General features: G+C 46.7%; 1 protein-coding gene across 2 annotated transcripts in view; it reads right to left on the bottom strand.

Annotated features, from left to right (window-relative positions):
- Nucleotides 1-26,050, bottom strand: part of LOC107977007 (fer-1-like protein 6) — a 120,341-nt gene that overhangs the window by 91,081 nt on the left and 3,210 nt on the right. Inside the window, exons 2-11 of one of the 2 annotated variants that reach the window (XM_035449653.1) lie at nt 23,350-23,470; nt 20,211-20,265; nt 19,982-20,113; nt 16,326-16,388; nt 11,540-11,618; nt 11,132-11,288; nt 10,169-10,355; nt 9,045-9,237; nt 5,808-6,160; nt 327-435 (exon numbers count right to left, since the gene is read on the bottom strand). In XM_035449653.1, the coding sequence (XP_035305544.1) occupies nt 327-435; nt 5,808-6,160; nt 9,045-9,237; nt 10,169-10,355; nt 11,132-11,288; nt 11,540-11,618; nt 16,326-16,388; nt 19,982-20,113; nt 20,211-20,265; nt 23,350-23,470 (1,449 nt within the window). Of the gene's footprint in view, nt 1-326; nt 436-5,807; nt 6,161-9,044; nt 9,238-10,168; nt 10,356-11,131; nt 11,289-11,539; nt 11,619-12,233; nt 12,697-16,325; nt 16,389-19,981; nt 20,114-20,210; nt 20,266-23,349; nt 23,471-26,050 lie in introns of those variants that run through there. The other variant, XM_035449654.1, reaches the window with a different exon arrangement.

Consider the following 26,050-nt stretch of genomic DNA (forward strand, 5'->3'; position numbering starts at 1 on the left):
CTGTGAGGAGTTACCATCTGTCCCATCTTATACATGAGGGAAACAAGACCCAGAGAAATTAAGTCAGCCCAAAATAATGGAACCAAGATTAGTAATCCAAGTCCCGAAACTCAAACCTATACTGATTACTGTTAAACAAACAAGCAGCAACGAAACCTATAGGAATAAATCTACTTTTTGTGTGACACTGGGTAGACAAGGAACTATCATTTCTTGTTGAGGTCCACCTGCCATCTCCATCAGAGCCTAATCACCTTCATGTAATGAAGTAATTGATTTATTCAAGAAATAAACATATCCCAAACACTGCGTGCGTCTGCACTTACCAATAGAAACCTCAAAGCTGATAGGCTTGTCTCCAATCTTCCGGTCAATCATGGTAGCTTCAAAAAAGGCTCCAAAGAGTAAAAATTCCTCATATTTTTCTGGTATAATCTACAGAGAGAAAAAAATTGCTAGACAGAGCTGGCCTCTTTTCTCACTAGAAAGCCCGCTAGTGAAACTCGTTCGGCCTAGTGTAATTCATAGACGCCTTAGTCTCTGTTACAGCTGGAAATGCCATGTCTAGCCGCTAAGCAGACAGGCAGCAATCATGACCAACAAACTAAAGTCCAAACCCACCTAGCCACTGGTTGAAAATGGCAAAGAATCACCCTGTGAATTGCTAACTTAACAAACAAAAAGAAGGCTGATTTCATGGCAAAAGGTAAGCTTGTGTGTCTTCCCAAGACGCTTCCGAGGACCCAGCAGGGAACAGGTGTGTAGACCCAGAAAATCAAAGATGAGCTGCCGAGCGTCACAGCGCTGAACCCTTACATGTGAGCACAACTGTATGGCTAAGATGGGGTGCTCATATGCACTTACTCTTGTTCCTTAGAACAACTTTGGGGGCTTGGAATCCAGACCATTCCCATTTTATAGAAAAGAAAGCTGAAGGAATGGAAGCTTATGTTGCTGAGTAACTTTGCCAGGTGTTCTGATCACAGACCCCAGGTTCTTTGAGCCCAACCCGGACTCACCTGTCATCTCGGTGCTGGCCCATAGTCAAAGTCTACTTCCTTAAATAATTAGGAAACTCAGATAAAAGGGGGGGGGTTACACATAGGCGGAAGCACCAATCGATCCCATGTTTCTGGGGGTGCCATACACACTGAAGCTGTTGCAAGCCATCCACTTGTATGTGTTTCACAAATGCTTTTATATTGAAAAGGGCATTAGAGTTATGCACTCCAACCTCTACCATTTTCCTCTGTAAAATAAAGCTCAGGAAGATTAAGGGGTTTCCAAGGTCACACTGCATGTTAAAGTCAGCTAAGGCTGAGACCTCGTCTTCACCAAGGCTGCTTGGTCAAGGAGCCCATGGGTGGTCTGGAAGACTGGATTAGGGCAGGGCATAAGGCAGGAGCCATTACACAGTGGTTCTCAATCTGTGTGGCCACAACCCCTTTGGCAAGCCTCTATCTCCAAAAATATGTAAATTATTATTCATACTGCAGTTATGAAGTAGCAATGAAAATAATTTTATAGTTGGGGGTCAGCAAAACATGAAGAACTGTATTGAAGAGTTGCAGCATTAGGGAGGCTGAGAACCAGTGCACTACAGGGTAATACTCTTTTCTTTGCAAGTAGCTCTTCCAACTGTGGAACATGTAGACAACTTGGGCAACAGATGCCACTGAGGCACAGGGAGCCAGCATCGCGTTTCTGAGGGAAGATTCTAAGCGAAGTGAAGACATGCATGAGGGGTCCCCTAGCTTTGCAGCTGGATTTACTAAACTCCATGGAAGGAGCAGAAAGGCGGAACTAAGGGAAGCAAACAACTGTGGCCTCTCAGACATAGGATTCCTTTGAACAGGAGTCCTGAACCAAGCTCCTCACAGAACCAAAAGGTTTCCAATAATCGGATAGAGGTGACCTTCCCTGAAGAGTTGGGCAATCCAGGAAATGTTTCTATTGACCAGAGACACAGAGCAGGGTGGAGCAGGGTGCTGGGGCTTAGTCACCGTCCATCCACCAGCCGCTGATCTCGTAGTCCCCGGGCTGAGTTTACTCTCTGGGAGGAGGATGAAAACCACAGACTAGAGGAAAGCAGACCCCGGGACCTCAAGGATGGCAGATGTCACAGCAAAGCAAGCCGACCTGGCAGCTATTGGACTTTGAGCAAGTGGCATCCATTTTCTGGCTGTTGTTTTCCTTATTTGTGACAAAAGGATTACAACAGAGCCTGGAACACTTGGTTAAAAGCAGACACAAAGCCTGCGGGCAGCAACTACAGTAAATATTTCAATAGTTCAAATTGTTCTTCTAATCCTCCGAGTTCTTCAGGCTCCAATTTAATGGACCCTCCCTTCTGGAAGCACACCTTGAACTGGAAAAATGATGCTACATAATGTTCACCGAGCTCACGAAGTGAGTTGAGTACCAGCCTTTATCTCTCTCTGCTTCCTGATGCAGTGTGAGCAGGCTTCCGCTGCCATGGCGTCTCTACCATGGTGGACTATACCTTCAAATTGTGAGCCTTAAAAATCCCTTTCTTGAAGTTGTTTACTCACAGCAAAGAGAAAAGCGACTAGCACGGGGGCTAAGTGCTCTGTCCAAAGAGACAAACAGGGTAAGCATGTCTCCAGCGGCTACCCAGGGGGTGACCACTGCACTGAACTGTCACAATTGAAATCCAGATGTCTTACTCAGAGGCCTAAAATTTTAATCACTGACCTTTCGAAGCCCATAGATAATAGCAATGTATAGTTCCTAATGCACTCGTCACTTCCTCCTTCCTGTTGGATGTAAGCTCCGTGGAGTTAGGCTCTTTTCACTCTTGTTTGTTATGAAGCTGTTCACCCAGCCCTCATGGAACTTAGAAATGGTCACACTCCCTGGCGGCTGTGCTCTGTGAGAGTGTGGCAGAGGAGAGAGAAGCTTCCATAGTAATGAGGTAGACTAGGAAAAAGCAACATCACAGGGACTCTTGGTGTCCAGATGTGCAGTGAGGATACTGCAGCCGGTGACACTGGGGATCTATGACCCTGGGAAACTGAAAAGGAAAAAAAGGCACAGCAAGAAAGACTTGACGGGGACAGGTTGATGGGCTCAGGCTGTGGAAAACAGAGGCCCTGGGTAGAGGCTTTAAAATACATGCACAAATTCTTGGCTCATCTTTCCCTAATTCTCTTCCTTCTGCATAAAGCCTGGATAAGATGATTTGTTCCTAACAAGAAGAAGGAAGGCAGCAGAAACGTCAGCCTGTGACATCATGACTTGGCCTTGCCCCCTCTGAGATCACCAGTCTAGGGGAAGGAAATGAGCTTCCGTGTCATAAGGGTACTCAGAATTTAGGGGCGGTCCCCTATAGTAAGGAACTACATTCCCATGCCAATAGTCAACAGGGTACCAAGGCCTCCAGAGTGTCACACAGCCATCTTGAGATGGATCCTCCAGGCCTGTGACACCGTCCAAAGATCACAGCTTCTGCCAAGATCTTAATAAAAGTTTCCTCCAAGGAACACAAGGCCCAGAATCACTGTACTAAGGTACCCCCAAACTCCTCACCCGCAGAGAAAATAAGCACTTGATTCAAGCCACTAAGCTCTGGGGTGACTTGTGGTGCAACAACAGATGACTAACGAATCTGTCAAGAAACTGCCACCAACAAGACACCAAGACCAGGAGAAGGTGGGGGCATAAAAGCACCTGGGTTGTCCCAAGTCTACCTCCACAGGGGCCCAGGAGTCTTCCCTACACCTGGACTTGGAGAATTTCCACTCCCTATCCACTTCCCTTGCTTTCTTCTAGAATATCTTCCTTCAAGAAAACCTTAGGAGCCAGGCGTTGGTGGTGCTCGCCTTTAATCCCAGCACTCGGGAGGCAGAGGCAGAGGCAGGCGGATCTCTGTGAGTTCAAGGCCAGCCTGATCTCCAGAGCGAGTGTCAGGATAAGCTCCAAAGCTACACAGAGAAACCCTGTCTCGGAAAAAAAAAAAAAGAAAGAAAGAAAGAAAGAAAGAAAGAAAGAAAGAAAGAAAGAAAGAAGAAAAAAAAGAAAACCTCAGCATAATATCTCAAGGATGTTGACTTAGATGATGAAAAGCTCCTTGTAGCTTCTTTCTTCTTGGCTATCCCTATCCCTATGCAAAGTGACTCACAGAAAGAGTGGTCACCAGACAGGCAGATGTAAGACTGACTAGATGCTTGAGTGACCCCAACATGCCACGCAAGCTACCCACAAGGTATAAAGTCAAGTTTCCAGTGTTGGCTTATTTCCTGAATGCACATATGCTCGCAGCCCCGTGGGGACAACGCCAGTTCCAACCCCAACAAACCGATAAAGCGCATGTTCAAAGAGCGTTTCCCAGATGAGAATCCAAAGAGCCGTGTGGAGGCCAAGACACAAACAACAGGTTGCAAGCTCTACATAGCCGCTCCTTGGTGGAGGGAGAGGGCCGTGGATAACAGCCATAAAGGCATGGCAAGCTTAACCGTGTATGCGATAAAAGATCTGATGACAATTTGAAAGGCGAGCTTGTTGGTTTAAGATACCTTTATTCAGATAGATACCAGCCAAATGCAAGCCAGAGCGTGCCCAGGGGCAGCAAGGCAGGGAGGCCAGAGAGAAGGGGCAGCAGGGAAGAGCCTGTTCCATGTGCTCGTGGTTGCTTAAGAGCCCACCCCGGGTCACCCTTACATCATCTTGACCACGCCTTGACAGGCGTGGTCAAGCACACCTGTAGCCTGCCCTTAGGAGGTGTGGTTACGGTGTCTCCCTACAACAATTTATATATACTTTTTCACGAGCCCCCAGAAGTTGTCTGTGACAGAGCAACCTATAAGACCTCATTTGGCTAAAGAATAAATGTCAACCTAGGGCAGTGTTAGCATTACAGCCATGAGTAAAACTAACGCCAGGGTTTCCAACCCATGCTCTGAGTTCTCCCCAGTGGTTTGTCGTTTGTTGGTTTGGGGGTTTTTTGGTTTTTCAAGACAGGGTTTCTGCATGTAGCCCTAGCCGTCCTGGACTAGCTCTTGTAGACCAGGCTAGCCTGGGACTCACAGAGATCCACCTGCCTCTGCCTCCTGAGTGCTGGTATTAAAGGAGTGAGCCACCACCTGACTTCCCCAGTGGTTTCTTAATATCCCAGCTGGAAAAATAAATGGCTCTTCCAAGGTAAGGGTGGGTTTCCTGGGGTCAACCCAGTCTCCCCAGTTCTGGGCGAGCAGCTATCATCTCCCTTATGTTGACCTGAGAGACTTTCCCAGAGATGGAATTAGCCGGGCTCGGCTGGAATCAACCCTCCTCTGCTACTGATGACACCCAGAACCCCGTCACTAAACTAGGATGAAAAGTGAGAGGATAGTCACAGCCGATGCTCATCCTGACGCCCCAATCTCTTGCCATACTTGGGGCTGGAGAGATGCTGGTTTCAATGGTGGGGACTAATTGAAGATGAGAAATCCGTGGGGCTGTGATTTCATCCGGGGTTTATGAGGTTTCGTAACGAGACAGCAGAGTTTACACATCCATCCACCACCCACTCCTACCAAGGTCTCCGACTACTTTTCCGTCTCCTTCTTTGAGTTCCCGAGGGACCCACGCTTGAGAGATTCTAAAGGAGCACATGGCCACACTACTTGCAAGAACAGAGGACACACCACACCCCGGGACTTGGCACTAATCTGGCCCAATTTGTAGGGAAGATGAGATCTGTAAATGAAATGTCTTCTAGAGTGTGGCAAGTATGGCATCCCCCTGCCCCTCCCCACCCACCCTGGGCCCCCCTACCTTAGGTCCTGAGGAGCAGAGCTCGCACCTACCTCTGGGGGGACAGCGAAAGATTCCACCTCCACCTCCGTGGAGTTGGTTTTGTCGGCAGCCTGCTGGGCTTTGCCATCATCGGTTTTGTCAGCCTTGTCCTTACTTGAGCCTTTAGAAGACTTGGAGTCTTTGTCTTTGGAGGGCAGCTTCAGCTCCTTCAGAGCCTTGGAGAACTTAGACTCCTGGGCCCCACCGGAGAGGATTTCTACAGCAATTTCCACCAAGATCCGGCCCCTGAAGGACACACCTTCCCCAAAGCCCTCATTCAACTCTTGGTAGTCATCCATCAGACTTTGGTTCCTGGGGGAGCCGTACAGGTTGATCCAGGCAGGTCCAAAGGTGGGAAGAAAGCCTAGGAAAGTCCAAGCGTTGGGTATCTGGATGAACTTTCACGGTTACCACACGTTTGCTTTATAAAAGTTGCACATAAAAATATATGATATACAGGGCTGGAGAGGTGGCTCAGAGTGTTAAGAGCACTGGCTGCTCTTTCAGAGGTCCTGAGTTCAAGTCCCAGCAACCACATGGTGGCTCACAACCATCTATGATAAGATTTGGTGCCTTCTTCTAGCATGCAGACAGAACACTGTATACTAAATAAAAAAATCTTTAAAAAATATGTATGATATACAGACAAAAAGGAAATATGTTAGCCCCCCAAAGACAATAGTTAAAAGGCATCGTCTCCAAAACACCAATTTCCATCTGGTCTTTCTTGTCCATGTTTACACTTTTCACCCATGTAACATTATGGAGGGCACTGTGCACACTTTTGTCATTATTTAGTCATCAAATGTTTATTTATTCCTAACATGAGCTAGGCAACATGCTAGATGTTTACATTAATACTTACATTATAAAAACTACAAAGGGGATACACCTGGTGCTGCAAGAATAAAAAATGGGTTGATAGAGCATAGAGGAACGGGGTAAGGGGCTGTCAACAAACGCTGGGTTGATGAGCATGGGGGAACAGGGTAAAGGGGCCGTGAACCAGCCGGAAAGAGTATGGAGGAGGTGTGTGAGGAGTTTGGACAGGCAGGAGGTCTCAAGGCCTTGTTACGGGTTTTGCTTACTATCTTAATATCGCTAAGGATATTGTAAAGGGATTTTATCAAATTGATAATGGAACCATGTCTTTAACACCTTTGTGACTACCCTGTGAAGGTGTGAAAACCAGTGTGGATAAACTGCTTTGGGACCCGTTTCACGTGAAAGCTAAGGGCACTGTAGCTTGCACTTGGGTAGGGTGCTGGTAGAGCTGGTAAGAAATGAATGTTCTAAACTGTCTCCTAAACACAGAACTGAAAAGACCCGGTGTCTTAATTCATTCCTGCCTTAAGGGTTTCTCTCCTTAATGTAGAGAAAGCATACGGCATCCGTGGGACCATCTGTCCCTTCATGTTTCGGTACTGGGAATCAAACCCAAGGCCTTTCACCTTGCAGGCAAGTGCTCTCACCACCGACCTACGCCTTCAGGTCCATGCAGGCCCCTTTGTGAAAGGCAAAACAGCCTGGTGTTTCTGAAGTCTCTGCTGGGTGGGTTCAAATCCCAGCTCCGGGACTTTTCAGCTGCGTGGGCTTGGACAAGTTTCTTAATTTCCTTGTGCCTCAGTTTCCTCATGTGGAGGAAGAGCTAATAGTGCCAACCTCACCTAGCAAGATTAACAAGATAATATCGATTAAGCACTTCCTATAGGCCCTTAAGACATGCCCCCACCATTATGAATAAAGAGGGAGTCACAATTTGCTTATCAATCACCCATAGTTTCCAAGTAAATGTTTTCATTATATGTGTGTGTGTGTGTATGTGTGTATATGTATGTATGTGCCTGTATGTATATGTGTGTATATGTGTGTGTATGTGTGTGTATGTGTGTGTGTATGTATATGTCTGTGTGTATGTATGTGTGTGTGTATATGTGTGGATATATGTGTGAATATACATGTTTGTGTGCATGAATATGTGTGTGTGTATGTATATGTGTGTGTATGTATGTATGTGTGTGTCTGTGTGTCTGTGTGTATATATGTGTGTGTGTGTGTGTGTGTGTGTGTGTGTGTGTATGTATGTGTGTGTGTGTGTGTGTGTGTGTGTGTGTACAATTGTTCCACCTAATGTCTCTTTCCTCCCACCCTGATATCTCCAGACCAGATTCTATCCTCGGATTCTGCTCCCCCTTGAGAAATTTAAAGTAGCAGGGAAATCATTGTTAAAAAGGATAGAAAGACTTCAAGTCCCTGGTGCCTACTTCTGAAACACAAACGCACATCTTTCTGAAAACCATCAAGAGGCTCCTAAAGCCTGTGAATACAGCATCTAGTTGAGAAAGTGTAGATGGATGGCCGGAGGTTTTCATGGAGAGTGGTAAGCGCTGCTGTATAGACAACATGCATTCCCTCAGGGCTTTCCATAATGTCAGTCTGTGAGGGACGTAAAAATACACAAGTCTCTGCTCTTGGAAAATATTCATCTAGTGAAGAAAAAATAAAGCCATTAAACCAATGTCATCTCCACATGACATATGATTAGATAGACTTATCATATACATATGTGTGTGTGTGTGTGTGTGTGTTTGACCATTTACCTGTATACGTTTGTGATATGTGTATGCAGGCATGTATGTATATGTGTTTATTTGTCAGCTGACATATATTCGCAGTGCAGAGAAATATTGTAATGAATTTAAACGGGGGTGAATTTAGGAATTCTTACACATCGGTGTGACTTTGGAAATCGTCATAAACAGAGTCGGGGTTCTTTCCCTGCCTGCCACCTCAGAACTCCATGGATTGCGTGAGGCTCTCCGAGAACACTGAGTACACAATCACCCACAACCTTCTGCCCTCCCCCCTATGCTGCCATGTTCTCATCAAGTCACTGGGGACATAACTTTTCTGTAGGTTTTCCTAAAACCAATCACTGAAACATGCAAAAACTGTTCATACAGAGCCATACAAAGACACGGATCAGGACAGATTGGGCCTGTAGACTTTAGTTTATCAACCTTTGGCTTCATCGGAATTCCATTTCCCTAAGAGAACAGAGACTCATCACAGGCAGCTAGCGATGGTCTCGGAAGACCTAGGACCAGAGCTTGGTTCCATCCACTAGCTTAACCGAGCGAGGCCACAGAACCACGAAAGGTGTTAGCATATGCCTCCGTGGCCCTCTCTCTTTCACGGTAACTATGGCTTTGGGACCCCCGCCAAGGCTGACACAGGGAAGTCTCTACCTTTATCTCCATCCTGCTCGTTGGAGATTTTCTTCAGGTCGATGAAGTGGGTTGCCAGGGCTACGTCGCTCATGCTGCCTTCATCCCAAACCTGAATTTTCACCCTCCGGCACAAGGGAGGGAACATTTCCTTGAAGACCACCTGTTCGTGCCAGACAGGATCAGCACAGTTCTTTTGCACCGAGGTCCGCCCCTAAAAGTACAGCCACGGAGATGTGAGCCATGAAAATAAATGGCTAAAAAACACTTCAAACCACCTGGGGACTTAAAGGGAATTACAAAGATGGGCTTGCTTCCCATGACACCTATGGAAGTTGACTGCACCCCACTAACATTACTGGTGACCTAGATTTTGCCTGGAGCATGGGGCAAAGGTGAACTGCTGTTCTTGGAAATTTCTACTCAGCAGATAAGTGTTGGGGTGAACACCTGTGTCATGAATCCTAGTTGTTCGATACATCTCCAGGTAGGCAGCAGACACAGCTACACCCTGAGTTCATGCCTGCATAAAGACCCGGGTTCATGTAACATATGTATGGCCTTGAGGGAATCAGTGCTGCAGCCTGGGCCTCAGTTTCCTTGCTATAAATGGGAATGATGTCCTCTATGCCCCCCAAATTCAACCCACGTGAGAAACACTCCAGCATTCGCTCCTGCCGATGGGAAGGGACAGGGACTTTTGTACTTTCAAAATACAGTCAAAGTTTCAAAGTCCAGTCAGGCAGAATGCAGCTTTAGCCATGAACCTAGGCCTTGGTTCTTCCCATGGCTCTCGAGACAGGAACAGAGGTATCTAGGGTCATATAGAAGAAGAATTACCTGGAACACTGAAATGTGTCAGGAGAGAATGGAAATTCTGCGGGGCCTAGGGCCTGGTACTTGCTTAGAGAAGCAGCCAGAGCTGAGGAAAGGTATTTTTTGACCTGGTCCCAAGCTGCAACACATCCAGCCATAGCCCCTTTTCACAATGCCCAGGGATCGTGAGTGGGCAAACCTCCTCTACACTTCCCCATCTGGTGACAAGGCTTTCTCTGGAGTGCTATTAACCTAATTTCATTTGATTAAGAATGTTCCCGAGGCAGAGCAGGTTATAACTGTCACTATTGGTGACCAAGTTTCCTCACCGTCTGCCCAGCAAAGGACACCTCCACGAAGGGATCCACCAGGTCCTTACTGTCACCCACAAACGCTTTGGTGACGTTTGCCATAATGCTGGAGTTCATTTTGGGTAGCCCCTCTGCTCTATAGAGCCGCACATAGAATCTGGCCCAAGGTCTCTCTGATGGGAATCCTTGAGGGATCAAAAGGTTCCTAGAAGGGAAAAAAGATTTTAAAAATGAAAAGGTCTGTCCCTCCAGAGTAGGTAGGAAGGGCAGGTGCCTGTTAGAGGCAGAAAGAAAAATCTGGATACAGAAAAAACTCTGGGATTCATCACTAAGCCAAGTTTTCTTTCTAGTTCTTTCTAGAATTTATTTTTTTATTTTTTTATTTTTATTATTATTATTTTTGCTATAAACCAGTGGTTGAAAGTACAGTTCTTTCTAAGAAAAACCAGCTCCACGTGGATAGATCATATAATCTCAAGGATGGCTTATTTACATAATGCATACACTTAAGGCTGGGGCCAACATGGAAAAGGGGGTAGAAACACCTCAAGAGCCAAAGGACAACTGTTGCAAAATAGTCTTTTCTTTAAACAACAACAAAAAAGACACAACGTGGGGGGCACAGGGAAGAGGGGTTTGATCTGGGAGGGGTGGGGGCGAGGAGTCCGGGGTGAACAATATATGAAATTCTAAAAGAATTAATAATAGCAATAATGATAGCAATAGGACGGGTTATCGGAAATAAGCTGTTATTTTACAGGGAAACAGAATCCGAGATTGCCCCAGAATCTGAGCTCCCAAAAGAGCCACAGCTTTGAGAAGATGTATTCAGGGGTCTCTAGGAGAGCAGTCTCTGTTGGGCAAGCCGTGAACTTGGCGGCACCCTCCTGGCACCCCCACATGGAAGGAGTGGAGAGGGGAAAATAGCATAAAGCGGGGCAGAGAATTTCTCTTTTAAGGTCCCGGATGGATCTGTCTCACTTCTCTACTTGCTCCTCGGCGTCGAAGGTTTTGGGGTTGGTCTGTAAGACGTCGCCTTTCCCCGTCACACTGATGTCACACTTCAGGTAGCCCTTGGTGCCAGTCCTGATGTCACCAGGGTCTGTAAGCAGTGCCCACTTGTCGCAGAATTGATGACCTATGAACACACCTTGTTAAGTTGTGGCCCCCTCATCCCTTCCCGCGCCCGCAGGCTCCTGGTCCCCTCCTGCTGCTGCTCAACATAGTAGCCATTTCCAGAGATCCCGGGTCCCCAGGCTACCCACTCTCTTCCTCTCCTCCCTCCTCCTCCTCCCAGCTTGTGACGTTCTTGGACTCCCAGCTTTGCAGAGCAGAGAGTAAACCGATGAAGAGCAAGAAAGCAAGATGGCAGGGGCGGGGCTCGCTTACCAGGCTGGTTGTACACGGTCCCCACATCCACGCGGAAGGAGCCAATCAGGATGCTTCCGATCAGCTTGTGATGTAAGACCTGCAAAGGATGTACGCCAAGCCTGACTCGTTTGTCCTAGGGGATACGGCTGTGAACCGGGCTCAGAATTCACCAAAGGGGCTCCGAGGACTTGACCTTTGTCTGGGCTTGACCTTGTCCAGAGCACAGTGAAATTGCTCATCAACCCACAGGGTCCTGAGTCACCTGGAGAAGAGTCTCATCTCTGCCTCTTTTTCTAGCAGCTTTGTGGCTCAGCTGCTGAAGGATGCATGACACTCAGTGCCCCAAAGGTTTTATCTGTCTGTCTGTCTGTCTGTCTGTCTGTCTATCTATCTATCTATCTTCCGGTTTTTCAAGACAAGGTTTCTGTAGGAGCATCTTGCCTTGCCAGTGAATTTGTGTTAGTGACCACACCCCTTTGGGTGTGGCTTCAGGTGCGTACATGACCGAAGGGGTGTGGCCACTAACACAAATTCACTAGCAAGGAGAGATATTCCTATAAGTTTCAGCTCTGGCTGTCCTGGAACTCACTTTGTATGCCAGGCTGGCCTCGAACTCACAGAGATCCACCTGCCAAGTGCTGGGATTACAGGCGTTCCACCACCACCCGGCTGCCCCAAAGGTTCTTTAATCAAATGAACCATATCAAGCTACCTCAACATCCATCTCTTCCTGTTCAAACTTGCCCATCCTTCAATGGCTACAGCAAATGTCACCTCCTCCAAGAGTCTGTCCTTAATCTCCCGAGCTGTCACTGTTCCTTAGCTTCCAAAACATTTTTCACAACTTTCTTGAGAGCTTATCGTGCCTTGGCAGATGTTTTGGCATTGAACAATAGAGTCGATTCTGTACAGCATGGTGTGTGTTTGCCCTGATTAGCAGTCGGCAGAGGGTCTAGCTGGGTTGCAGCAGCTAAAAGGCTGCTGTAAAGGAAGGCTGCAGAGTTGGCGCCTTATCTAGTGTGCAAGCAGCTGATGAAAACCAGGAATAGTTTAATCTTCAATCCAAAAAGGGGGAGCTGTCAGGAAGAGGACAGTGTGGGTGAAGTGCCCTCAAATTTGGGGAGTGTTATATCAGAAAAGGGAGTCAGGTTCCCTGGGTGGTCAAGTAACAGGTTGAGATTTCAGCTCAATTAAGGATGCCATTTCTTTCTTTCTTTCTTTTCTTTCTTTCTTTTTTTTTGTTTTTTTTTTTGTTTTTGTTTTTGTTTTTCAAGACAGGGTTTCTCTGTGTAGCTTTGGAGCCTCTCCTGGAACTCGCTCTGGAGACCAGGCTGGACTCGAACTCACAGAGATCCACCTGCCTCTGCCTCCCGAGTGCTGGGATTAAAGGTGTGCGCCACCAACGCCCGGCAAGGATGCCATTTCTTATGCCAGTTAGAATCTCTCATCAGTGAAGGGTGCCACTACTTCTCTAGAAGTAGTGGCATCCCTGTCACTGGAACCCAAGAACTCCATGTAATGGTGGAAGTGCCTCTGGGATTCGTACTAACTATCAATCCTATGATTTCCTTGATCAAGGGTAGAAGTCCCTTCGTATTCTACCCCCCTACATGCCTCATTCATAATGAATATTCAATGAAGTCTCCTTGAGTGGGTTAATGGATGATTGAAAGAAGGGTGAATAGGCTCTTGTAGCTTCCGAATGACTCTTTTTTGTCACAGGTAATAAGAAAAAGTAGTCATCTCAAGAAATAACAGTCTCTCTCTCTCTCTCTCTCTCTCTCTCTCTCTCTCTCTCTCTCTTTCTCTCTCTCTTTGCTGTCTGGCTGTGATTTTCCAGTGTCGACAGAGGGGAAGCAAGGACACCTTGGCTTCAGCGGAGCAGCTATTTAAGACCACACACAAAGCTGCCTCTGCTCCCCACCCCTTTTTCTGTGGCTAACACGACTCCCCGAGGTCTGGGGAGGATGGGACGCCTGTCACAAGTTCCTTTTGCAAGGTAGATGTCACTGTGACAGATGGAATCAAGTCCTCAAGTGATTCTCCCAGTCACACAGGAGACCTCTTTATGGTAGCTACCTGCTGGCTGAGTGCCAGCCAAGCCTACAGAAGTTGACTATGAGATTACTGCTGGAGAAGTGTCACACACAGCATCCCGAGGACCGGGGTTCCTCGGACCACTGTTAAAGGAAAATGGTCCATAGTACCACCGGTGCGTATTATCATATCCAGGCTATCCCTAGAGCATCGAATTACAGTCACCCCCACCCCTCTTAATAATATTTCTAATTTATTATTCTGAGAATTTCATAGAAATATACAATCCATTTTTATCATATCCACCCCCATTTTCCTCCTCAAACAATTTCTGGAACCCGCTAACATGTCTGCCTAGTCGGGCGTTGGTGGCACATGCCTTTAATCCCAGCACTCGGGAGGCAGAGGCAGAGGATCTCTGTGAGTTCGAGACCAGCCTGGTCTACAAGAGCTAGTTCCAGGACAGCCTCCAAAGCCACAGAGAAATCCTGTCTCGAAAAACAAAAACAAAACAAAAACAAAACAAAACAAAAGTCTGCCTCCCAAATTCATGTGTTCCCCTTTTTATATCCCACTGAGTTCAATTAACGATGCCCATATGTGCCTGGATTTGGGGCCACCCACTAGAACATAGGCAACCTATCAGTGGCCATACTCCCAAAGAATAATGTCACTGCTTCCTCCAGAAGCCATCAGCTGCCAACAGTGCCTCCGCTTAGGGGAGGAGCCTCGTGAGTCCTTGTGCCAGTCACACTGGAATTTGACTGACTTGTTCCTGCATACGCAGCAGTTTCGTGACTGCGATGAGTAGGCAAACATTTTCTGATTGAATTTGAGGACTGGTCCCAAGGAGAGAATTTATGCCTAGTAACGTAAAACCTGGCCAGAAATCCATGGAGGGGGAAGTGACAGTCCCTAAAGGGAATCCTACTATTGTTATTTTGCTAAGTTGCCATGCTGTCAAACTGCCTTCTAAATACTTGCATTTGCACAGAGAAATCTGTGCTGCTCTCTGCCTTGGTCAGATAATCTTTTTGCAGTGAGCCGTGGCCGATAGAAGGACTCATAACCGTCAAAGGGCTAGGAACACGTGACTATGAGTCATCTCCCTTTCTTTAACACTGAATTCATTTGGGGCACACTAGTTTCCAGTTTATGAGCCAGCAGAAGAATTTCATTAAACATAAGAGGGAAGGTTTTCCATTAAAATCTTTGGTTTCTCTCCCCAGGAGTCATTTAAGAACTACAAGACTATCTTCTCCCAAAGAAGGAACGAGGCAGGCAAATCAGCTTTGGTCCTAGGTCTAAAATCCTGTGTCCCTCATTTAGTCATGACTCTTGACCATGGTACGACTTAAAGGCCTGGTGATGAACTTCAGCAGCAGCCTAGCAGGTGCCTCAGGAGCTGCCACAAGGCCAGGGTCATCAGGTGACTGCAGGAGTGATGACACAAAGTCTTGGGAGCCATCCCAGCTCCCAAAATATCTTCCGAGTCCTTGTTAGCACACACACCAAATGCTAAGGATGTTTGCCCCTCGGTGTTTTTCATGCCTCAAGAGTCACCTTCTTCAAGTGCTCCTGGGCAGAGCAATGTCACACCGCTAGAGCCGATGCCTTACGAGGGGACTTGTTGACATTCAGCTGCAGTTAAAAGGTCACAGATTACATAGGTGTTGACCTAGTGTGTGTGTGAGTGATAAAAACAGGCACAAAGGACAGACAGGGAAGAAAACTTCCAGGATGAATGTCAGCCCCGCAGTTCCCATCAGAGTTGGTTTGACTGTTGAGGGAGCGTTACCTTGTTCCCCCGAGCACTTTTACTGGCATAGAATAGGAGTTCCGTTCCTTGAGAAGTCTCTGGAAGATAGCACCTATTTACTCGTCACCCTCACACCCCTCTTCATGGAAGAAGTGGCTGTTTTCTGAGACTGATAGATGTCATCACCTGCCACCCGCTGTCCTCTGTCCCTTTGCTGACCAGTGTGCAGTTAGTTGGTAATGGGCCCAGTTAGCCATTTCTGATCTCAGTGGGACAAGATGACTTCAGCATCCATACTCTCCCTTCCCGTTCCTGCCATCAGTGTTCTGGGCGAGCCTGGATAAGGCCCCCAGCAAGCCAGGGAAGCTCTCACTATGTCTACTCTTCAGTCTGGATTGGTGGATAAACTTCCTCTCTCTGGAGGGGCCGAGGAAGATCTGTCCAGCAGACCCAGCTCCCCCTGCAGCAACTCTGAGGTCCACACTCGGCGGCAACTTTTCAAGAATGCCAGAACGCTCCAGATAATGCCTCTCCTTAAGCATGACCAGTGATGGGATGGACATTTGTGGTCCTTCCACGGTTTCTATTCCTGTTTCTGTATTTATCACTAACTAGGAGAAGAGATGGCTGTGATTAATTAGTGCAGATATCATCCCAATGGGAAAACATCACTCAACTTGCTTTTTAAAAATATCTGAAAAATGGCAGTCAATTAAGAAGATGTCATCTGTAGCATATGTTTCCCAGTCTCACACCCAATTAGCAAAAGTTTACTGTAGTTTACTGCTTGCTTCCAAGAAGCAAAGATTCTCTTGAGATGGTTTTCCTTCCAAAACTCCTACATAAAGGGGATTTTAAGCGTTAGCCAGCTACTTCTACAGGCGCCAACCCCTCTTTATCCCATGAACCCGGGCATCTCTAACCAGGCTGAGTTGCCCCAGGAAGTCCCTGGCGCCTGGAGTCTGTCCTGCTTTACCCCAGTACCACCACCCGCAATGGTATACTTACTGAGATTTTGATGATCTTGTCAAAAAGATGAACTTGGGGTCCAATGAAGTCAAACACAAAGTACTGCAAGACATGAAGTTCATTGAGGTCACCAACCCCCAGTTTTCATCTAAGAAGCTTGTTCCTGGAGAGGGTTAGAGCTGCAGCTCTAATCCACTGCTACTTTGTCCTTGTAGGCACCAGTAAATCATCATTTGATTGGCTTGTCCTCTGCTGAAGACCCTTTAGGTTGTTTTCAATTGTCTTGCACATTATTTTATATATTATATATAAAATGCCACCCATCACATTCTTGTATAGGATAACTATAATTATTTCTCTAGAGTAGGCAAAAGTAGAATTTTTGGATCATGGATTGTGCCCATGGGAAGTTTTAATAGTATTTAAACTTCTTTCCTGAGGGACTAATAACACAATTAAAATTTTACATGCGCATAATTCATGATCCAAGATTTCTACTTATGTCTATTAGCTACTTTTCTGTTGTTATGATAAAAATACCACGGGCAAGGCATGAAAAAAAGGAGTCTATTTTTGCTTATGGTTTCAGGGGGACAAGAATCTGTCACTGTGGGGAGGTTTGGCTCTGGAGCAGAAAGCTGAGAGTTCATGTGCCAACCACAAACACAAATCAGAAGGACAAACCTGCACACAGCACCAGGTTTTCATCTCAAAGCCCGCCTCCAGTGACATCCTTCCTTCAGCCAGGCTGCATCTCCTAAACCTCCCCCAGGTAATGACACCAACTGGGGGCCAAGTGTTCAAACACCTGAGCCTATGGGGGACACTCTGATGCAAGCCACCGTAAAAGGCATTTGACATTCTGGCTCTTGCTGTGTCTTTTCCAACCCTTGATATCATTAGCTCTTCATCTTTTTGGTTTTCTGTTTTAATTTTGAGCAAACACATTTAAAATCTTTCTCGGGATTTTTCCATTTCAAACATTCTTGTAAAATTACCAAGAGTAATCATGGAAGGAATGAAAAAAAGATGAATGATGAGAAAAGTTATTAAATTCTAGAGGTAAAGAATTACCTTGGGGCTGGCAATATGGTTCTGTGGTAAAGGCATTTCTCCAGAATCCACGTGGTGGAAGGCGAGAACAGATTCTTGTAAGCTGCCCTCTGGCCTCCATATGGATACCGTGACTCACGCAGATGTGTGCACATGCTCGTACACAGATAAATAACTAAAGTCTAAGAATTGTCTGTATGGATCCCCAAATTTGCATATAGGAAGGCTGATGACCAAAGAGCTTAACAGCCAGTTATTTCTGGCTCCCTAGGACAAGATAAGTAATGGAAGCTTCATAGAGGTTGAGTCGTGCTGGATTTAAAGGCACAGAGATTTGGGGAGCTGTCTGCTCGAGGTGATTGGATGGAGGAGTAACAGTGGGTGGGCTAGGAAGGATTGGATGTGGCCTGGGTTCTCCCCTTTGCTTTGAGGCAAAGAGATAAAAGAATGATAAATTGTGGATGGGCATACCAGTGGGAAGAAAAAATTGACAACTAACACCTTTCTTTCCTGGAGTAAAATAGAGAAACAAAAATAAACTACCACGTGCTACACTAGGAGATCTTCAAAATGGTTCCTGGGGCTGAGGTGTGGCCCCACGGTAGAACTCTTGCCTAACATTTGGGTTAGCATTTGGGTTAGATCTTTAGTGCTACAATAAATAAATAAACTTAAAGATGCTATCGATTATGTGTTCTTTAATAAGAAAGAGAAATGACCTTTAAAGAAAGTTTTCATATGTAATATCCATATCCATATAGTGCAGACACATTTCACTCTATTTTTTAAATGTTTGTAACTCAAAATTTACATGGAAATTCACTTAAGTGAAATTCTTCACTGTATTAAGGATGGCTCTATGAGGGGATCTTTTGGACTGAGAAATCAGTTCTACTATTTGATGCCTTAGCTAAGTTTCACTGCTGTCCTCTCCAATGCCTAACAGACGTCTGGACCTGCACCCATTGTTCTAGCTGGCTAGCAAAAATGCACCAGCCCCTGTCTTCTCCTCCTGATGACCTCTGCCTTAACGGTGAAAAGTTGTGACAAACGTCCTTGGTTTGCCTTCTGTTCTTTTCCTGAATTTCCTGCTTGCTGCACTTGGGCTCAATTTAATGTCATTTAGAGCCAAGACTTGCAGGCATAATTAGAACATTTGACAAGTAGATGGGGCTTTGCCGTTTTAGAAAATTTGCATACACAGTCTTCAGTATCACATCCGTGCCAAAAAGATGGAGGAAGGGTGCGGCAGAGAGGGGGAGAAACATCTGGAAGGCTCGGGGTCGGGGGGCACTAATGACAAACAGGAAAGGAACTAACAGCTCCTATGTCATTTGGGTTTTTTCAGTTAATGTCATTATCCGTGCCATCTCTGCCTTCCTTGCAGATTAGGGGAGCTAGGGTGGTAATGATGTCTCTGCAGCACTTTCTTGGCAATTCATGTGGTCAGGCAATTTGGCGATATCCAAGTTTACATGCCTATGCCCTGTGTCCTCAGACCACGCCAGTTTACTTTAAGTACTAGCCAAAGGCTAAAAGTTTTAGTATCCGTAATGAGAGACTAAACAGTCAGGAAACTGTGGCATATGAAAGCAATGGGAAATTCTCCAGCCATGAGGCAGAAGTGAGCTTGGCCTGTGCAACCAGCTGTGTCCCACCCCAAAGTTCACTGTTTTGTAAAAAGCACAAGGCCTAGGACAGTGTGAGCGAGCGCCGCCACTGGGGCATTGCTTTGTGTTCCTGTGCATGCTTGGAATCTCTGGAAGATTCTTGAGTGTGGCGAGAATGGATCTTTCCAGGGATGAAATCTAGGGTCCAAACATCAGAGGGAAATGAGGTTTTCCACCAGATATTATTGTATACTCTGCCATGTTAATTTTTTACCAAATAACATTTTATTTACAAAGAGACTAGAAACTTCCCTCTTAGGGGTCTTCTTTTAAAATTTCTATGCCTCTCTGAAAAACTGAAGTGTTTTGCTTTCCAACAAAGTATGCTTATTTCAAATTCAGCAATTAAATTTTCAGTGTTGCTCCTGAACAGTCTCTGTAACCGGTATTCAAGTTTCATTGAATGCAGCCCCAAGGCTTCTGAAGAATGGCAGTGAGCTCAGGACAAGTAAGAAAGCTGATCTCCTGTCTACTGCCTCGTTATCACTGCCTTGTGGCTGTGTGTGGCAAGAGCTCAGACTGTTGTGAGCTCCGTTGCAAGACAGAGAAGGAGCACTAAAAGCTTAGATGGGAGATGAGAGGGAGCACGGAGAGCTTAGATGGGAGATGGAGAGGGAGCACTGAGAGCTTAGATGGGAGATGAGAGGGAGCACTGAGAGCTTAGATGGAGAAAGAGCACTGAGAGCTTAGATGGAGAAGGAGCACTGAGAGCTTAGATGGGAGATGAGAGGGAGCACTGAGAGCTTAGATGGAGAAGGAGCACTGAGAGCTTAGATGGGAGATGGAGAGGGAGCACTGAGAGCTTAGATGGGAGATGGAGAGGGAGCACTGAGAGCTTAGATGGAGAAGGAGCACTGAGAGCTTAGATGGAGAAGGAGCACTGAGGGGCTCCTCTTCTCTCCTTGGCTCAGGAGCCCTTGGTATTAGTGTCCCTGAAGGGGCTGTGGGCCCAGAGGACGCTCTGTGACTTACCTCATTATAAAACGGGCTGTTGGTTCCTTCCTTCACTGTGCTTTGCTTCTTCTCTTCCCCAATCTCAATGGTCACAACCGGGTCGATGTTCTCGCCCACCAGCTGGCGGGCCTCGGTGATGGTTATGGCGATCTATAACACAAGACAGCGCTCATGCCCCCCTGGCCATCACTCTTCCCTCTTGTAAGGAGAACTGGGGGATGCTGGGTAGGATGAGCCAATCACCTACCTGAAAGCTTTGAGATTTGACCTCCCCGTCATGGATCTTAGTCAGCAGTTTTGCTCTATTAAAGTAATGTTTAATATATTGTTTTATATGCATTGATAATATTGTACAGAGTAAAAAATAAACAATGTGACAGAAAATTAATATATCTCTAGTAAGAACATAGTTCAGACGTGTAAGCCACGATAACATTTTCCCAAGAGTTCTATCACAGATTATCTCTACATCTCCTGAGAAATAAATATAAATAGATGAGTGACGTAAGATTCCTGCGACTCAGTTTCCCTGTCCTGGTAATGAGGCTAATGATATCATTTATACCACAAGGCAATTGCTAGAATAACTAATATAATATTTACAGGCATTTAACCTAGTGTTTAGCAAAAATAAATGCTAGCATTTATTAATCTCTTATCTGATCCTGTTTTAGCTTCGGTAAGTGGTATCTTTTCTTTCGCCAGTTTTAAAATTTATTTTACATCCAACCACAGTTTCCCCTCCCTCCTCTCATCCTGCTCCCTCCCCTCCCCTCCTCCCCCATAACGCCCCCCTCCATCCTCTCCTCCTCCATCTCCACTTGGATGGAATAAGAGCCACGGGGCTGAGTTCCTGGAGTCCAGTTGAAGAGAGAGTGGAGGGATTGTATGAGCAGCTGATGGGAAACTCGCAGAGACAGCTGACCTGAGCTTGTGGGAGCTCACAGACTCTGGGCGGACAGCTAGGGTGACGGTTGTGTAGCTTGGTCTTTTATGGGGGATTCTAGCAGAGGGACCAGGACCTGTCCCTGGCGCATGAGCTGGCTCTTTGGAACCTGTTCCCTGTGGTGGGATGCCTTGTGCACTCTTGATGCAGGGGGGGAGGAGCTTGGTCCAGCCTCAGCTTGATGTGCCATGCTTTGTTGATTCCCAAGCTAGCATTTTTTATATGTAAGGTTTTCCATGTTGTTTGCATGATAACCTTATGGAAATGACAACTCCTTGGAAAATCAGAGGCAAAGTAAGAATCTACCCTTTGCCTGACTAGTTTTAGAGCCAGGAACTCCTCATCCTTCCAGAAGGTGTAAAAATTGTGAGAGTTGTGATTGCTTTTGAGAGGACTGGTGAAGAAGAAAATTGGAAGGGGTGACCAAAATGCCATCTCACTGGCTTCCACAGTCCCGGGGAATTCGTTTATCTGGCCCGTCTCGGGTAATTGAAAATAGATGTGTAACAGCTGGGCTCAGATATTGGCTAATCATGAGCAGAGAAGGAAGGGTCCTTGCTTGTCACCAGGGCAGCACCGATGTGTGGAAAATGAACTGAGGTGAGTCTGATTGAATTTGTTCTTCTGGCTTCTAACATCGCGTGCCTGCCTCCATCCCACATCTTCGGACTGCAACTCAGCCCAACGGAAAATGCTGTAAGCTACCCAAAAACAATTCCCATGACTTTTCCATCAGACTGATCAGAGTTAGGGTATTTATTCTCCTCAATTTTAGGCTTTCACTTTAATTTCCTTATCTGAAATAATAGTTGCTGTCACAAATGGCTAACTCTGAGGGCTGAAGGTGAAGAGGCCATACGCATCGTTCATTCAGGTGTGCGTCAATCAAATGGCAAATTCAGACCAATCACACATAATTTGAAACTTAGTGCTAGGCTTAGTTAAGAGTGAAATAAAGACGAACATGCCGTCGTCTCTGCCCTTGCAGAGCTGGCAATCTAGCCAGGGGAAAGATGACCAAGGCTATAAGGAAAGATCTAGTATGTAAGTGCAAAGTGTCCCGTGGGGGGGGGGGTGTGTGATAGGAAAGCTGTGGAGAAGAAATTCCCCAAGGCTCCATGAACAAGAAAGACCTAAAGGGGTGGGGTCCGAACTAGTATTGCTGGGAGGGCAGAATTCGGTCTGTGGGGAATGCTCTGATCAAGGAGGAAGAATTGGCCATCACTCCTTACTTGTCGTCCCCCTGCTCTGCTATCTTCTGTAAATGACCTGGGACACCACGAAAGATTACTTAGGAATAATCGAAGTGTCCAGTCAGCAGCCACAGGGAGGGGACAGCAGTTGTCAGGGTGCAATGGAGAGGGAGAGAGCGATATGACAGCGTGCCCACAAAAATGTCATGGCTGCTTTTGAGTGTCACCTCTGTGTTTGTTCTATGACTTCCACCCATCTTTCACTTCCTTCTGGCCCTCCATGACGTCGGAGCTTAGAAATACCAGCTCAGGATCTCCCACCCAGAGAGGCACTAATCTGTATCCCTGTTAGTAACACATCTGCATGGAAAGAGACAGGAAGAGCCTGATAAACTGCCACTCCCCGGATATAAACAAATGCAATAGACAGAGAACACCGGTGATCCCATCTGTGGGCTCTTCTCCTGGACCTGCACCTTACTGTCCCCTCCCGCTCTAACACAGGCTGTCCCTGTGACTTGCATTGGCCAACTCAGTGCATCGGAAGTGACCTCTGCTAGTTCGGAGCCTAAGTCTCACGAGATCTCGTGTGCGTCTGCTCTCCTCAACCCTTCTACGGCCAACATTGGAACACTCCCTGCCCTGTGATGAGTTCAGTGGTCCTCATACTAGATCAGCCTGCCGCCAACCCTGAGCCGAAGTGACTACACACGTGTGAATAATTATTTGACAAATACTTGGAGCCACTAAACCCATCCTACTGACCCACAGACTCAAGGACAATAATAAGGGTTTATATTAAGCCCCTGATCTGGGTGGCTTTGGTTTGGTTTGGCTTCACAGTCACAGCCAACTGGTACAGCGTGCTGAAGCAGTTTCTACTGTTTAAGAAACATCTTATTTGGGAGAAACACAAGTCTAAGGTAATTATGATCACAATGAACTAGAGAGCAGGTTAAGGGACAGCTCCCAAACCTGCCTTCTGTTCCTGTGCTCCTTCCTGAACTCCTAGGAATGCAACCAGAACCATTTAAGCCTGAAGCTAGTGGGACCAGAATTCTGCTGAAGGCTGACCAGCATCTGGAGGCTGGCACTCAGAGAGAAGCTGAGTGGACAAAGAGCTCTCTCCCTTTCTTACACCTTTGGCTCCTGCTGGACAGTGACTATGTCTTCTCTCTAATTCTCTGAGAGCCTGGCGCACCCACAGTGCAAAGTGGGTGCGCTGACTGCCTGTAAAAACACCATACCTTCTCTTCAGAGGAGCCGAGAGGCCAGGAGTGATGGAAGTATCGTCTTGAACCGCATCTCCTTCTGGTCGTTCCTGGTGAGAAGGCCCTTCCTGTGGTGCCTCGGAGTCACTCTGACCATCTGTAGACACAAAAGAAGAAAGAGAACCTTGTTACATCAAGGTAAAGTGGTGAGCAAACCTCACTTTGTGCCCACAACCATGGGAGGCTCCGGAACCAGGCAAGCAGACATATAATTTAGAGTGTGTGTGTGTGTGTGTGTGTGTGTGTTCTTATATAAGAACAGATAGAAGGTTTGTTAGACCCCCCAGAAAACTCAGGTATCCGGGGTCCCAGGCCACGACCTCGGTCACCCCAATCATCAGGCGGATTCGAGAGCTTGATGCAAACTGCACGAGGCTTTATTGTAATTTAATAAGCTAACCCCATGTTAGCTCGGGTCTTTTGTCCACCCACCCACCATGGTGGATGGCTCGCAAAAGGCAGCTCCTAGGGGCTCCCGAGAGATCTTGTAGGGCAGCGTAAGGGGAGTGTCTAGGGGTACGCACAAGCTCAGGATTGGTGTGCCTCCAGGCTTGGAGGGCTTGCCCTGTGTTGATTGGTCAACTGTTTGTTATGGCCCATAGGCCCTCCCAGGGTGGTTGCTATGCTCTGTGCGTCATTGCTGTGTGCTTGTCTGTAAAGTACACCCAGGGTCATAAAGCATAGCGCCACCAGCTAACTTCTGATTGGTTCCTTGTCACGAGGCAGGCACCTAACCTCTACTGACTAAGACAAGGTCAAAAAGCACGTGTTACTGTCATGGCTGCCAAAATGGGGAGCTGGTCCCTTCAGGTTCAAACAACCAGGTGCACAAATCAAGGAAATCTATCCAAGACCTTGACAAGTCAATCTCCAACGTAAATGAAAGCGCCAGGAAACCAGAGGCAAGATCCCAGTGAGTGACCGTGCCAGCCAGCTTCAAAAGACAAAATGTCGGTCTGTGAGAGGATGGGGCCTCATTCTTGGCCCTTGCCTCATATAGTGAAAACAAAACAAGGCACAGCAGGGCCATGGCAGACACAGCTAAGGAGTTAAGACAAGGAGACTATGCTGGATTAGCAGGTGGCTCTTAATTGCAATCACTGTATCTTCACAAGAGGGGACAGAGGGGGACCCTGGTGGCAAAGATTGGACTAACCACTGTCACAAAGCAAGGAACAGCACAGCCCCATCTCCTTGTTATGATTTAGATCTTAAATGTCCCCAAGGCCGTGTGTTGATGGGCTGGTTGTCAAATTATGCCATAACTGGAGGCAGTAAATCCGTAAGGTGTAGGGCCTGGTGAAGGAGAGTTACATCACCAGGGGTGGGTCTGTGCAGTGGACACGGGGACCCTGGTATGTCTCCCCCACCTTTCCAAACCTTTGCTCTACCAGGAATTCCCTGCCATGATGTTTGGTCCAGCTATTGGCCCCAAAACAACAGGACCAAGCAACCAGGAACTGAAACCGTGAGCTAAAATACATTTTTCAAACTCCCTACTTTAGGTCTAAAACCCGGGACAAAGGGCTAACTGAGGTGCCTATTTAACATATCAAAGCAGACCTGGCTGCCACGTTCTCCCAGCATCCCTCAGTCCCTAGGCATTACCGGGTATGGCTGGCACACCCAAACCCCTACCCTGAGCTTTCTAGTCCAGGGGCTGGGCTGCCCTTCCCCCCCCCAGGTTCTGCCCTGTATAACCCACCCATTTTGACTACGTTGCTCCTTCTTACTTACCCCTTTACCCTCCTGGTCTTCTAGCCTCCTGCCTCCCCCTCCCCGACTCTCCTCACAAGGCCAGGCTCAGGGGTCATGTTGTCATGTTCACTCTGGACCCTCCCAGATGTGTCTGCCTCTAGCTATGCTCTCCCTCGTATCTAAAAAAAATAAAAAAAAAAAATCCTCTCCTCCATCACACCTAGGAGCAGCCATGTCCTCCTTTGTATTCTTTGTTTTTTTTTTTTTTTAACTCACTTATCAGATGGTCACCCGTGTTTTGTCATAGTGATGAATAAACGAAACAGAGGTTGGAGGGAGGAGCAAAGGGTGAAGCTTTTGACCCGGGGATGCTGAGTTCAGGCATCTGGGCAAGAATAGCGTGTGTTGTTTCAAGTTACTGAATTACCTACCCTGGAAAGTACAGCTTCCTAGGAAGCCCGAGGAAACCAAGTTATAAGCACTTAGCAAACGCAAGTACGTGGATTGCAGTCATATCCTTCCTTTCTAACGCAGATTCTAGCTTAACTCACTAGAACATTGCCCAGATGCCAAGACGATGATCAAAGTCGCTATACATATGCATGGTACTTACTTCCTCTTGGTTCTATGGTTTCTTATCTATATCTCAGGGAGGCTGATGCCTGCTAGACCAGAGTCATTAGGAAGACAAACAACACAACGGCCCAGCCCTGTGCCTGTCACAGCCTAAGGATGGTGGCTTCAATGAGTCATACAAAATTCCTCATTTTTTTTTTCCTTCTGTAAAAGGAAAACTGAGTTGGGAAAGGCTCTCCAAACATTTTAAAGCAATCAGGATCTTGATCATAGCTGTAATTGTATTTTGAAACTTTCTCTTTCCCTCTGTCAACCTCCATGCCTGTGTGTGAGCATGCATGTGATTTAAATAATCTTGTCATCCAGACACCACCACTACCCTCCAACCCCCAGCCCCACCCCC

The sequence above is a fragment of the Cricetulus griseus genome, chromosome 10 (genome assembly GCF_003668045.3).
Source record: "Cricetulus griseus strain 17A/GY chromosome 10, alternate assembly CriGri-PICRH-1.0, whole genome shotgun sequence".
NCBI lineage: Eukaryota > Metazoa > Chordata > Mammalia > Rodentia > Cricetidae > Cricetulus > Cricetulus griseus.